Genomic DNA, 12,799 nt, shown 5'->3' on the forward strand with positions numbered 1-12,799 from the left:
GGCACATGGTTGATGGCCAACAAATATTGGCTGGTTGAAAGAACGCGTATTATTATTATTACAAATCTTTCAGTACCACTCTTGGGACATCACACCCTAACCTGTGAAGGCAAATTACGCTACTTCAAGTGTCATATGGTAACCAACTTCTTAATGATTTACTAACCTCTATTTGCTGAATTCTCAGATTGGAAATTAAGTCCCAACGAGCTGCTCCATTTTTGTCATATCCTCTGAATCCAAAGCCTGCCGCATTATTGATAGCGTCAGCTGTAAGACACAAAGGAAAAGAAACTATTACAAACCTATGTAACAAACTACTGTGTTCTCCCAGAAGATGTACGTTATCATATACTATCATCTTTAATTCTTAAACAGTCAAAGGAGATTCATTCTCATTTTTATATGATAGTATAATAAAATGGGCCTTGATCCAGTTTTTAGGCTCTCCTAACAGTTTTTAGGATCTATCCTTCTACGTAGGACATGAACTGTAAGGTTTGTTTCTCCTGCATAGATGACCCTGGTTTTTCTCATTGGTCTTGAACTATATATTCTCAAGAGGGTACTCTCCCGGCTATCACCAGGGTAAGATTTAGACACTGACACGAAGGTTTATTCACGTGCTACTTACCTAACGTCCATGCAAAATAGTATTTGGGTCTGGCAGCCAAAAGAGAGACGTATAGATAGATAACCTTGGCCGGCCATGAAGCTGTAGCCTGAAAATGCTCATCGATGTTATACTCCACAGGTAATGTCTTAGAGATGGTCAAGTGAAATAACAAGGAAAGTCCACAGACTAAGAGCTTCTGAATAACTGCGATCTGGAAGCAAGACAAGACTTCATAAACTTAATGGATACGTGTTTACGTATTATTGCCACGTAACTCTTCCTGAAGGTAGTATTAACCCTGTAACTCCATCCAAAATCCTGAAATCAGGTGTGCTCAGCATTTAAAGCCGCCGCTGTCTCAGTTTGAACACGTGAAGCCTTATGTCTAATGACTGCCTCTCTGGGTTATGGCTCAAATCACACTAGAAACCCCAATGTGTATTTTCAGGACTTTCAGTAAACTTAGAAAAAGTAAAAGCAAACACAGGTGTATAGGCTGACTACGTAAAAATGTTAACATTAATAAGTTTTGGTAGTGGATTTTATGCGACCACACACACACACACACACACACACACACGGCTTATTTTTTCCATTGTGCTTTTTCCCTATTTTCCAAATTCTAGGTATTTCATGGAAAACTATTTTTACAATAAACAACTTTCACGTTTCTTTAAACCTGAAAGTTCTTTAAAGCAATTTTGTTCAAATGATAAAACCAAAAGAGCCACACCCAAGAAAACAAAAAGATCTGCATAGAGATTCTGATGGAAAGAAAAGGATAATCTTTACTTTATTCTGGTAAGGTTCAATTACCTTGAAAAACACCAGCTCATGGTGTTTTTGTGTTTTCAGTAGGCTAGACTATTTCAATCCGATTCAATATAAAGGAGATTATACAGGCTACAGAGGTAAAGAAACAAACAGAGGAAAGAAAAGGCTGGATCCAGATGAAAGAATGTAACAAAATACTTGGATTTAGTGTCCTGCACAGTAATCAAATAATATTCAAATTAACTACAGTAATCTGCAGATGAACACCCATATTTAACACTTTCTGTAACGGGGCCAAAAAGAAAGGCTCAAAGAGCACATGCCTGATTCCTGCACTTTCGAAAAACCCTTATTTATTCTCAGGAGGCGCTGGAAGGTCAAGGGCTCTTCGCTGCAACTGTTCTTATTCTCATTTTCCTGGTCATCTTTCAAAGCTTCCTCCAGTAAAGTAAGGCTACCTTGTCTTCACTCCTACCTCCAAAATATCTAACCTACACATCTGAACTTGCAACAGGTAATTAGGGAACCATTATAATTATAAATGAAGTGAGATGAACCGAATGACTTCATATGTGAACCTAAAAATCGGAGACGTCACTTTAGTAGCATAATGAGAAGTCCTGTGGCCATTAGACTGTACACACTAGTTTCCAGATCTCAGTTTGAAACAAGTTAAAGTAACATATACCTGATCTCAACTACCAGCTGGTACACACACCAACGAGAGTCCAAAAAAGCTCAGTCAATGCGGGATCAGGAACTCTGAAAGGCAGGGGTGAGGCGGCCTGAAGCTGGGAAGCCAGGTGTAACCCCCAGTTCCCTCAGCCTCCTCTCCCCCATGCTGGCAGGAGGTCAGAAGTTAACTCTCAGGGAAGACTAACCAGAAAAGAGCCAGGCTTCAGGACACGGGTCCAGAGTGGGGCTGGAATGAATGTGGAGCCTATGGTGGATGCATCCCGAGAGGCGATGTCCGCAGCCCCTCCCTCCCAGCTCCAGAGACCAGCAGTCAAGTCTGAACACCCCGGGCAGAAGACGGGAGAAGCCCGCACTCAAGAAACCAAACAGCCTCAGAGAAAAGACCTACAGGCGTCACAGCAGAGACTGAGAGGTGTTCCCAGGGAGACGCGCTCCCGTTCTTACACAGCAATGGATTTTCTATTGGGGCACGGTGAAGTCTAGCTAAAGACCACACGTCACAGCCTCCTTTGCAGTTGAGGGTAGCTATGTGGTCACAAGTAACAGGGACAACTTATGTGGCGAACCATCTCAGACCATGAGGATGAGGGAAACGCCCTAAGGATGGCCAGAACGGGAGCTTGGACCCGCCGCCCGTGGAGCTGCCATATTACCCACGGACCGCTGACACCTGAGCTGTCCTGTAAGAGAAGAATAAACTTCCACCATGTTTAACCTCCTGTTATTTTGGTCCTTGGTTCAGCAGCCAAACCTGTATCTTAACTAACGCAGATAAAGACAATCAGGAGGCCCCCAACAAATGGGCCGCTGGGTACCTGACTGACCCGCCTTGGATTCAAAGAGTCTACACACCCCACTCATAACACAAAGAGCTTCTAAGGGCCTTGGAGTGATCTGTAAATAACTACCACTATTTGACTGTGTGAACTACGTACATATGGAATTTAAATTTAAAATAAATTAAAACAGTGAGATAACGTATTATGAGTATCTGCTCTTGTCCACGATCCCTTATTTATGATGTCCATCACCTGAAGGAGGAAAGTGATGTTTTCTAAGAGCAAATCCCATAAAAATTCAGAGTGAGGTGACAGAAGTAATACATAAATCTGCACTGTTTTTTGTTGGGTTTGATTTACCACTACTTACATGTTTGTTGCACTCGATATTTTCCCAGCATTTTACAAAATTAAGTCTAGCATCTTAATTCCTAATTTCCTAGTTAGGAATTTCTAAATTCCTAAATTCCTTACTAGGAATTTCCTAAATTCCTAATTTCATTCTCTTCCCAGTATTCCAGAATAAACCTCTGGGATAGCGAAGCTGTCTATAACTACCGTGAGTTCCTCCTACGGCAGTGAGGCCTCTAAAGGGTGAAGTGGTCAGCCTGACACAAAACAGTCAGCGAAGAGATCTGAATATACCCAGTTTCTCGTCCCAGTTTGAGCTGGCATTTATCAATTAACACTTGGCCAGTTAACGGAAACTGTGAAGACGAGAGCATCTTTTTGGTGTAAAACACGATGAGTCGTGCGGCACGAAAGAGAAAATATGAGAGATTTTGCAAATGAGTGCACGTCCGCATTCACTCTTCGTTTCATAGTAACTTAGAAAGGTGCTGGTCCTCTGCTCCAAACCCCACATTCAGAGAAAGCATACTAGCCCTACCTTTTTGTCCCACAGACTTGTCGATTGGCCTATTTCTCATGGACCTTTAGTTTCTACCAGGTCAAATCCAGCAGAACTTGGCCTGCACAGAGCTGCACAGGCTCCCTGCACAAGGAGCAGCAGTTGTTCCAAGGAATAAAGATTACATTTGGGTGTGAGGCTCAGACCGCCTGGGCCTGAATTCCGGTTCTCTCCACCGCCACCCTGGGAAACCCTGGCCAAATTACTTAGCCTCTGAGTCTCAGCCTCCTCATCTGTGAAGTCGTGAGAATAAAGCACCTGCCTCGTAAGACTGTCCTAAGGGGTGTGAAAGTGTTCACTATTATTATCGTTTTTATTGTGAAAACTGGACAAGGTTTTATGCAAAAGGTGACATCTGAAGTAGGCCTTTAAAGAAGCGTAAGATTTCAACTGGCAAATGATCAACATTAAGAGAGACGTCAGGTATAGCTAAGGGAAAAGCCCGGAAAATGAGGCTCGGTCAGATCCACGAGATGGGCTTTTCTGTAAAATACTGCACGACTACAAAGCATCATCCTCACTAAGGAACGCAGCACAGCTTTTAAAGTCACCTTATTTTTGTTCTTCAACCATGACTGTACTTCTACCAGGCATCACCACTAGGCACTGTGTGAAGTGTCATTTACCTCGAAAAATGTTTTTAAAGGAAAAGATGGGTAAACTCAAAACTTGACAACATTAGTATCTTGAAATAAACAAGGCTAATCAATACATGTTAGAGAGGCTGCAGGTGAATCACGATCTTACATTTGGAGATGGCTCTGTCTTTTCATACTGTATCTCTTCTTCTCCATGTTCGCCTGCCTGTGTCATATGGTACGATCTGCCTTCGATGAAAGTGATGTAGTCTTTGTAAGAGCAGAGGGGGCCTGCCAGGATACCCATGAAGTTACAGTTGTAACTTAAGTACTCCAGAAGGCTCGGCATGCGTCTGCAACGAAAAGACGCGCAACATGTGAGATGGGACGTTTGCTTCCAGAAAATGTGACAGGAATGATCTTCTCCAGCCTCACTTCTCTTATCATTTCCAAAATAAAACTAGCTTTGATCTTCATTTGCCTCCAAACAATGAGAATTTAAAGGTTCAGGATGAAGGAATGCGCAACTGTATTTCTGGATAAAAGAGTTTCCGTACAGGTCTTTATGAGCAACTACGAAGGGTTTCCACCTAACTCCTCATGATGAAACGAACCCGAGGAGGGCAAGATATGGCAGGAAGAATCATCTCTTACTAGTCAATCATTCACTCATTCAACAAATCTACGTGTGCACCGACTACTACACCCACGCTCCAGGGTCTAGAGATACCGCAGTAAATAAAACAGAGGAATTCTGCATTCATAGCGCTTACGGAACAGCTGCAGAAAATAGACAGTAAAAAAAAAAATACATAAAGTAACTTCAGAGATGCTAAGTGCAAGGAGAAGGGGGCATTTTGTTATATTAATAAGTCAGAGAAGGCCTCTCTGATCAGGAGACGCGTGAGTCGTGTGAATGCCCCGGACAAGGACTCCAGGCAGAGGGAACGATGAGGGCAAAAGCCCTGAGCCGGGGGCAGGCCCAGCAGCAGGCAGCCCGGTGTGGCTGGGAGGGCTGAGCCAGGCAGAGAGGCAGGAGGGGAGTCAGCGGGCCGAGGTGAGGTAACACAGGGCCTGCCTTGCAAGGCGCGGCGGGAACCTTGGATTTCATTCTGAATGTGCTGAAAAACTACGGCTGGCTTTTAAAATACCTATGTTTTGAACGAATCCCTCTAGCCCCTGGGTGTGGACAGAGAAGGGTGGACGGGGAAGACCAGTCAGGAGGCCCCTGGCCTCCAGGGGGAGGTGACGGGGCTGGGGCCACGGAGCAGCAGCACCTGCCTGCATTCTGGCAGGACAGCCCTGGGGTCTGCTGATGCACCGGATGTGCGGCGTAAGGGAGCAAGGAATCAAGGATGTCATGCAATATTTTTGTTTTACATTAATTTTTGGCTGCGTCAGGTCTTCGCTGCCGCGCGCGGGCTTTCTCTAGTCGCGGCGAGCGGGGGCTGCTCTTCGTTGCGGCGCGCGGGCTTCTCCTCGCGGCAAATAGATTATTATTTTGTTTTTTTTTTTGGCCGTGGGGGGTCTTTGTTGCCGCGCGCGGGCTTTCTCTAGTCGCGGCGAGCGGGGGCTGCTCTTCGTTGCGGCGCGCGGGCTTCTCCTCGCGGCGGCTTCTCCTGTTGCGGAGCACGGGCTCCAGGTGCGCAGGCTTCGGTAGCTGTGGCTCGCGGGCTTCAGTAGTTGCGGCGCACGGGCTTAGTTGCTCCGCGGCACGTGGGATCCTCCCGGACCGGGGCTCGAACTCACGTCCCCTGCGTTGGCAGGCGGACTCCCAACCACTGCACCACCGGGGAAGCCCTACTGCAACATTTTTAATTCAACTGCTCTCAGGTCAGTCCAAATGGCACACAGGATGTAAAGTGTACCAAGCATTCCAGTTCTCAATGCAGGTAACCGGGAGAAAACCAGTTAATAACGTAGGAGATTATGCAGACCGTGTATATTATCATGTAAATGCATCAGAAGTGTATTTTTTTTATTTTTTAAAACCAGCTCCATCTGTGAAGTCTGCCATCCACTGACAGCTATAAACTACCACAAATAAAAGGACAACTACACCTGGGGAGAGTAAGTAGGCTCTTGAACGTGTTACAGCCCTGTCTTCCTCTCTAATATGACAGGCGACCTCCTAAGAAAGCACAGTCTCTATGGCCAAGAGGAGTCGACAGAACCCCCTCACGTATATTTTTATTTAAAAAAACAAAGAGAGGGCTTCCCTGGTGGCGCAGCGGTTGAGAGTCCGCCTGCCGATGCAGGGGACGCGGGTTCGCGCCCCGGTCCGGGAGGATCCCACGTGCCGCGGAGCGGCTGGGCCCGTGAGCCGTGGCCGCTGAGCCTGCGCGTCCGGAGCCTGTGCTCCGCGACGGGAGAGGCCGCAGCAGTGAGAGGCCCGCGTACCGCAAAAGAATAAAAAAAAAAACAAAAACAAAGAGAAAACAGTGCTTCTGGCCCAACTGACACTCAGCTAGGTCACCCCTTAGCCAAAACTCCTTAACATTTTTTTCCTGAATTACTTTTCCACATTTAAAAGTTTTTGGAACATTAAGTAATTTTTCTTGAGGGCTCACAAGTGATTGGGAGCAAAACGTTTCTGGCAGATTTTCTCTCGTAGTTCTTTCCATGTAACGGGGGCCCTTCTCACCGCCTCGCGCACCTGGACGAGTGCCCCGTCGTCACCAAGCTGCCAGAGAGCCCCTTGTGCTCAGGCAACAGAGCCCCATTTTCAACACCACTTATCTCAAGACCAAAACAATGCCAGGTTGTCAAGGCGCATCTCAATCTTACCATGTCCAAATACGTATCATAATTTTCAAGGACAGATGATTCTGAACCGTGAAACTTGCTGACGTACACATGACAAGTCATGTTAGGAAAGAGGCAGGTAACTGTAATACGTGCTCTGAAATGAGAACTAAGTATAAACGTAATACTCTATGTATGACATCAAGTGGGAGATTCGTTCTGCATTCCATAAATACTTATTTGATATCAGCTGTGCGTCACCCCAGGTTAGGGCTTCTCAGTCTCAGCGCTGCTGACATCTGGGGACAATACTTCTTGGTTGAAGGGGACCGTCCTGTGCACCGTAGGACGTTAGCAACATCCCTGGCCTTGAGCCGGCAGAAGTCAGTAGCACCGCCCCTCTCCTTCAGTGACGACCAAAAATGTCCCTGGCGTTGGCAAATGTCTCCTGGGGGCCACAAGCACCCCCAGGGAAAACAGCTGTTGAGGAGATGGGAATGTAACGCTAGGGAAGACGAAGGTCTGTCCTCCTGGAGCTGACAAGTGGGGGCCAGGGAGAGGGACAATCCCAATAAACATATTATAAAACACCAGACTGTGATACGTATGATGAAGGAAAGTAAAGCAGGGCCAAGGGCTACAGGGTGCTGGAGGGGAGGGCTGTGTGGTGACGGGTGGGCTGAGTAGGGAGGAAAGGAGGCTACGGCTCCTGGGGGACCTGCCAGGTGGCCGTCAGACCTCTGTTAGTTGATTCTCGACAGCATGAGGAGCCACGGGAGGGTTTTCATCAGGAGCGGGGGATAATATAATCCAATGCGTAGCAGAAGAATCTCTGGCTGCCGGACGGGCAGGAGAGAAAATGGAGACCGGCCAGGAAGGCTCTGACAGTGGCCCAGGTAGAGAGCAAGGTTAGGCTGGGGTGATGTCAGCAGGAACGGTGGTGAGAGGCCAGCCAGATTAGAGACGGCCGGATGTCATGGTCAGGTGGGAGACAGGTTTCAGAGGAAGAGTTCACTTGACTTGAGGGTGAGATGGATTTGCAGTAAGAGAAAGGAAGTTTGCCTAAGTTTTTGCAACTGGGAGGGAAGTAACGGTGGAAGAACAGATGGGGATGGGGTGTGGGAGAAGGGACACAGAAATCAGAAGCTCTGTTTCAAACAGGTTCCATTTGAGACCCTGTTTACCCTCCAAGCCTGGACGCTGCAATGGCAGGTGGACACACGAGGCCGGGGCCCAGGACAGAGGCTGGATGGGGATATCAACGTAGGAGACTTCACATGTGTGGACGGTATGAAAGCCCGTGGAAGGCAGGCGATCGCCCGGAGAAGATGGAGAAGTCCGAGGATGTGCCCAGCGGCACAGGAACACTTCGCGGGGAGCCAGAGGAGGGGGATTCAGCAGAGAAGACCAAGAGAAGCAGCCGGTGAGGCAGGAGGACAGTGAGAAGCACGCGGTGGCCCGGATGGTAAGCGACGAAGGTGTTTCACGGACTGAGCGAGCCAGCGGGTCACGTGGTGCTGAGAGGTGGAGCGGCCTGCAGACCGAGACGGACCATTAAATCTGCCGAGGTGAAGAGCAACCTTGAAAGAATGGTGGCAGACAAGCATCGAGGAGAGAAACCTGACTGCAGTGGGTTGGGGAGAGAAAAGGAGATGAGGAAGTAAGAATGGAGAAATCCTTCAAGGAGTCTTGCTCTAAAGGAGTGGAGAGTCATGGGGTGGAAGCTGGAAGGGGCTGTGAGGTCCAGAAGGAGTTTTTTCCCTTTAAGTTGGAGGGAATGAGCCCACAGAGAGGGAAGCATTGATGAGCAATGGTGCACAAGATGGGGTAACAGAAGAAGCAAAATCCTTGAGTTTTGTGCTCAAGAAGCAACTGGGCTCAACGCTGACGTGAAAAGGTGGCCTTGGGCTGGACTGCGGACGGCGTGCACGTGGCACTGGGAAGGGAAGGAGAGTATTCTGTTACAGACACAGGCAGGCCCGTAGGTTTGGCGGTCGCAGAATGAAGTAGAGTTGCCTTATTTTCTCCAAAACGCCGACACCATCCCGCGTGCGTGCCGGGGACAGGCTGCTGGGAGCGGGGGAGGAAGGAGGACGCCGTTCCCAATCCTGCAGCAGGTGCAAAGTGAGCGGACGGCGGGAAGGAGGCAGGGGAACTGTGGTTAATACTGAGCTCCGTAGTTCTAAATCTGGGGTAACAAATCCGAAACACTCCAATCGGCAAGACAACGTTTTTCCACTCTGCCTTCTTCCGCTGTTCGGGCAGGCGGAGAGTTGAACGTAACCGGGTTTGGGGTCTTGCCGGCTGGCCGTGTGGGAGGGGAAGCGGGGAGCAGGGCTGAGTGTCTCCCGACGAGCGGTTCCTGGGACGGACCAAGGACTCATACAGATCACAGAGCCCAGGTCAAACTAACCTCTTGGCAGCTAAATAAATTCAAGTGCATATTCGCTGATATAGAAAGACTGGCTATAGTGAATGTCAAAATAGAATAATTTTAAAGATGGGGAAAATATAAGAAGATCCTCAAGACATACTACCTGGGATCAAAGGTGAGCACTTAGGATAGGGCCTTCCTACGACACAAACAATTTCATGCTTCTGACAGCCAAGAATATATTATTAGTTCCAGATTTACAGGAAACAAGGTGCTTGTGGGAAGTTTTTCTTTAGGTAAATTGAGTATCTGACCTCTAATTATATTAGATTAAGATAGGCCCTGCCAAGAAATTAAGCTATTACTCAGATGAGTCCACAGAGGAGGCACAATAAACAAAGTAGCAGCCTATCCCCAAATGAGTTCCTCAAGTACCAATGAGAATACCTTGCTGGTTCTTCATTATTTCAAAACACGGCATCTCTGAGCTATATTAACACATCTAAGCCCAGCACCTGCCATCAGGTCATTGGTCTATAAATGCTAGCTGTGATTATGACTCATAATTACCACGTGAAGACCCAACAATCTTCCTGTCTTCAGGGAACTCAGAGCCTCGCAGGAGAGACAGAAGATTTCGTAGATGCCTTGTGGTGCACGGGAGGTGCATGCTGTATGATGAGATACTCAAGGTGCTATGGGGGTCTTAGAAGGGAGGCCCAGCCCAGCCGGATTTCATGGCGGGAGGTGTGCAGACGGAGGAACGTTTGGTTTTCATGAACTAAGAGCTTCTAGGAGGACAGGTTAGCCTTGGCCACGAGTAAGCGTGTCCCCCCGGCAGGGACAGCGTGAACCTCGGCAGGAGACGATTTAAAGGCACATACCTTACCGCTAAGCCTCTCTGTGACGGAGTCAGTTCTTCATCCTTTCGAAACATCCCTGAGAAATAAAAATAGGCAATTTATCAATCATGATTTCTCCCAAGAAAAGAATGGTATTTCTTCCCATTCACACTTGCATTACTTTCCTCATTCTAAATTCATGTTATAATCCCAATTTTGGTCTAACTATTTGGTATAACTAGTCCCTTTCTTTCTCATTACAACACAGGCTCAATCATGTGAAAGGACCATCATGTAACCAAACGCGTCTGGCTCTGGGCAAGGTAAATAACACACATCAGGGAACTAATCTGACTCTCTTCTAAAGGAAGGTATTATTACATTTAAAAATTCCCCAATGCTAGCATATTTAATAGTAAATACAATGACTTTTCAAAAGGAGGCATGAAAATGTTTCTCTTGTCGGACGATTCCAATGACTAACCTCAATGGTACGGACAGCATAAAGCAAGGAAGGATTTCCTCACGCCTACGCGACTCTAGTGAACAAAACTGAACTCAGTATACCACCTTCATCCACTTCTTTTCCTTTCCTCCAAACAGGAGAACATTACCTATGATTACACATCAACTTACTAAATCTTAAACCCAATTTCAAGGCCAGAGGAGGTCTAAGAAGCAACAACACACTTCGAAAACTCTTGTGGGTCTTCCCAAGCAGGTGGCACAGGATGGGAGTTGGATACTATGAGGCTACAAATCCATCCAGGCTACATATAAATGACTGTCCTGTAGAGAATCCTCCTTCAGTCTCTGAAGAAACCAGAGTCTAACTCTTAGGACTCAGAATCCTGACTGCCGGCGTTTGCCATGGCAAGGTGTCCATTCACTGAGGATACAGAATATGAATATGTAAGTATTTGTACTAAAAGGATACATAAATGTGTGTGTGTGTTCATGTGTATAAGGGAGCGGGGCAGGGGGAAAACATGCAAACTTTAATAAAAATGTAACACAGAGATGAAGCGGGGATTAATAAAACTCGATTCAGACCAAGTGTCTATTTCCTTCATATTTTAAACTGCCACTGATGTGGGTCACGTGCCTGACTCACACTATTTTACTCTGCTTTTGTCACTGAACTGAATGCAAAATTAAGAATAAACAGTGAAAGAAAACAAGCACACTTTAGTAACCTTAAGCAGAGTTCAATATTTTCCCTACCTTACCGCCATCCCTCTCTTTCCTCTAATAGAAAGTTATCATAACCTCTCAAACAAATGATGGTTGGAATATAACCTTCTCAGCGATGAAAAATTAACTTCCAAATTCTTACCATCATGAATTTCATAAGCCAAACTAGTGATCTTCTGGGTAATTATCATCATTGGGCTATGACAAAACAGAAAATAAATATTTTAAAAGAAGAAATTTAAAATAATACTTATGATATATGAAAGAGTTTTTATTCTGCTTATGACTACAAAACCCTGAAATTTTTTAATAAAAACAAGACCCCAAGGAATTTCACAGCGAGAACTCCAGGGCTGCTCTGTCTGGGGAAGCGACAGGAGACAGGGGATCTGGGCTTTCTCCCTTGCTTTAAGAAAAGGCTCATCCTCTAAAGGAAACCCGCGTGAGCAGAGATGCAGCCCCACCTCCTCACTTCCTGCCTGTAACCTGAGGCCAGAGCTGAGGACCACACAGCCACCAGATGGGACCCCATCACCCCATTCTCACTCGGTACTTTTCAATACTCTGTGCTGCCTTTTGCCTCAGGGCTGAATTTAAAGATGGAAAGTAAGTCGCCTGGGAAAAGGGGAATGGGTAGAAAATTAAAGGAGTTTGGGTAAGAAGTGTGGAGCAAAACAGAAAGAGGGAAATGGGCAACAAGAGAAAGGACGACCTCTACGTCCCTACTCCAGGAGCCAGGCAAGGCGGGGGAGCAGCTGTTAAAACGTCCTGGAGCGGCGCTGAACGCACACAAACCAGGTTACGCTCCACAGAAAGAGGACTTTAAATGTGTGTCACAAGGGCGAAAATGGCAACCGTTTGCCCATATTTCATAATCTCTAATTGAATGGATAACTTGCGAAGAAAAAACAAATCCACATAAGAAAACCCACCAGGCTACATTTTTATCCTTTACGTTAGCTTACAGACATTAGTATTAAAGAACAATTAACCCTAAGTTACTTGTTTATATTTTTGGAATCTCAATAAAACCAGGAGGAAATCATGGAAGTCGCAGCCGGGGAGCGGCAGGGGGCCTCAGACCCACCACGAAGACCCTGAGCTTCCCCCCCACCCTCCCCATGCCCACTGTTCAGAGCACAGACTGCCACCTTCACCAAAACAACCAGCATCTTTAAACATGTAAAGAAAGGAGGCAGGGCTTCCCTGGTGGCGCAGTGGTTGAGAGTCCGCCTGCCGATGCGGGGGACGTGGGTTCGTGCCCCGGTCCGGGAAGATCCCACGTGCCGCG

General features: G+C 46.8%; 1 protein-coding gene and 1 long non-coding RNA gene across 9 annotated transcripts in view; one reads left to right on the forward strand and one right to left on the reverse strand.

Annotated features, from left to right (window-relative positions):
- The window catches only part of MBOAT2 (membrane bound O-acyltransferase domain containing 2), a 121,677-nt gene that overhangs the window by 15,291 nt on the left and 93,587 nt on the right, over positions 1–12,799 (reverse strand). For all 7 annotated transcript variants that reach the window (XR_003682470.1, XM_024118930.2, XM_055089032.1 and 4 more), the window contains 5 exons: positions 11,651–11,706; positions 10,357–10,411; positions 4,523–4,706; positions 635–827; positions 167–270 (listed from right to left, as the gene is read on the reverse strand). Coding sequence is in view for 6 of the 7 variants with exons in the window: in XM_024118930.2 (XP_023974698.1) it covers positions 167–270; positions 635–827; positions 4,523–4,706; positions 10,357–10,411; positions 11,651–11,706 (592 nt within the window). In the remaining variant the exon portion in view is untranslated. The remainder of the gene's footprint in view (positions 1–166; positions 271–634; positions 828–4,522; positions 4,707–10,356; positions 10,412–11,650; positions 11,707–12,799) is intronic.
- On the forward strand, positions 6,995–11,376 carry LOC114487405 (uncharacterized). Of its 2 annotated transcripts, none has more exons than XR_003682471.1 (3): positions 6,995–10,275; positions 10,583–10,637; positions 10,918–11,376. It is a non-coding gene; the product is annotated as an uncharacterized lncRNA (long non-coding RNA). The 2 variants fall into 2 exon arrangements; XR_008618831.1 differs by having other exon boundaries at positions 6,995–10,164.

The sequence above is a fragment of the Physeter macrocephalus genome, chromosome 12, assembly GCF_002837175.3.
Source record: "Physeter macrocephalus isolate SW-GA chromosome 12, ASM283717v5, whole genome shotgun sequence".
NCBI classification, from domain to species: Eukaryota; Metazoa; Chordata; class Mammalia; order Artiodactyla; family Physeteridae; genus Physeter; species Physeter macrocephalus.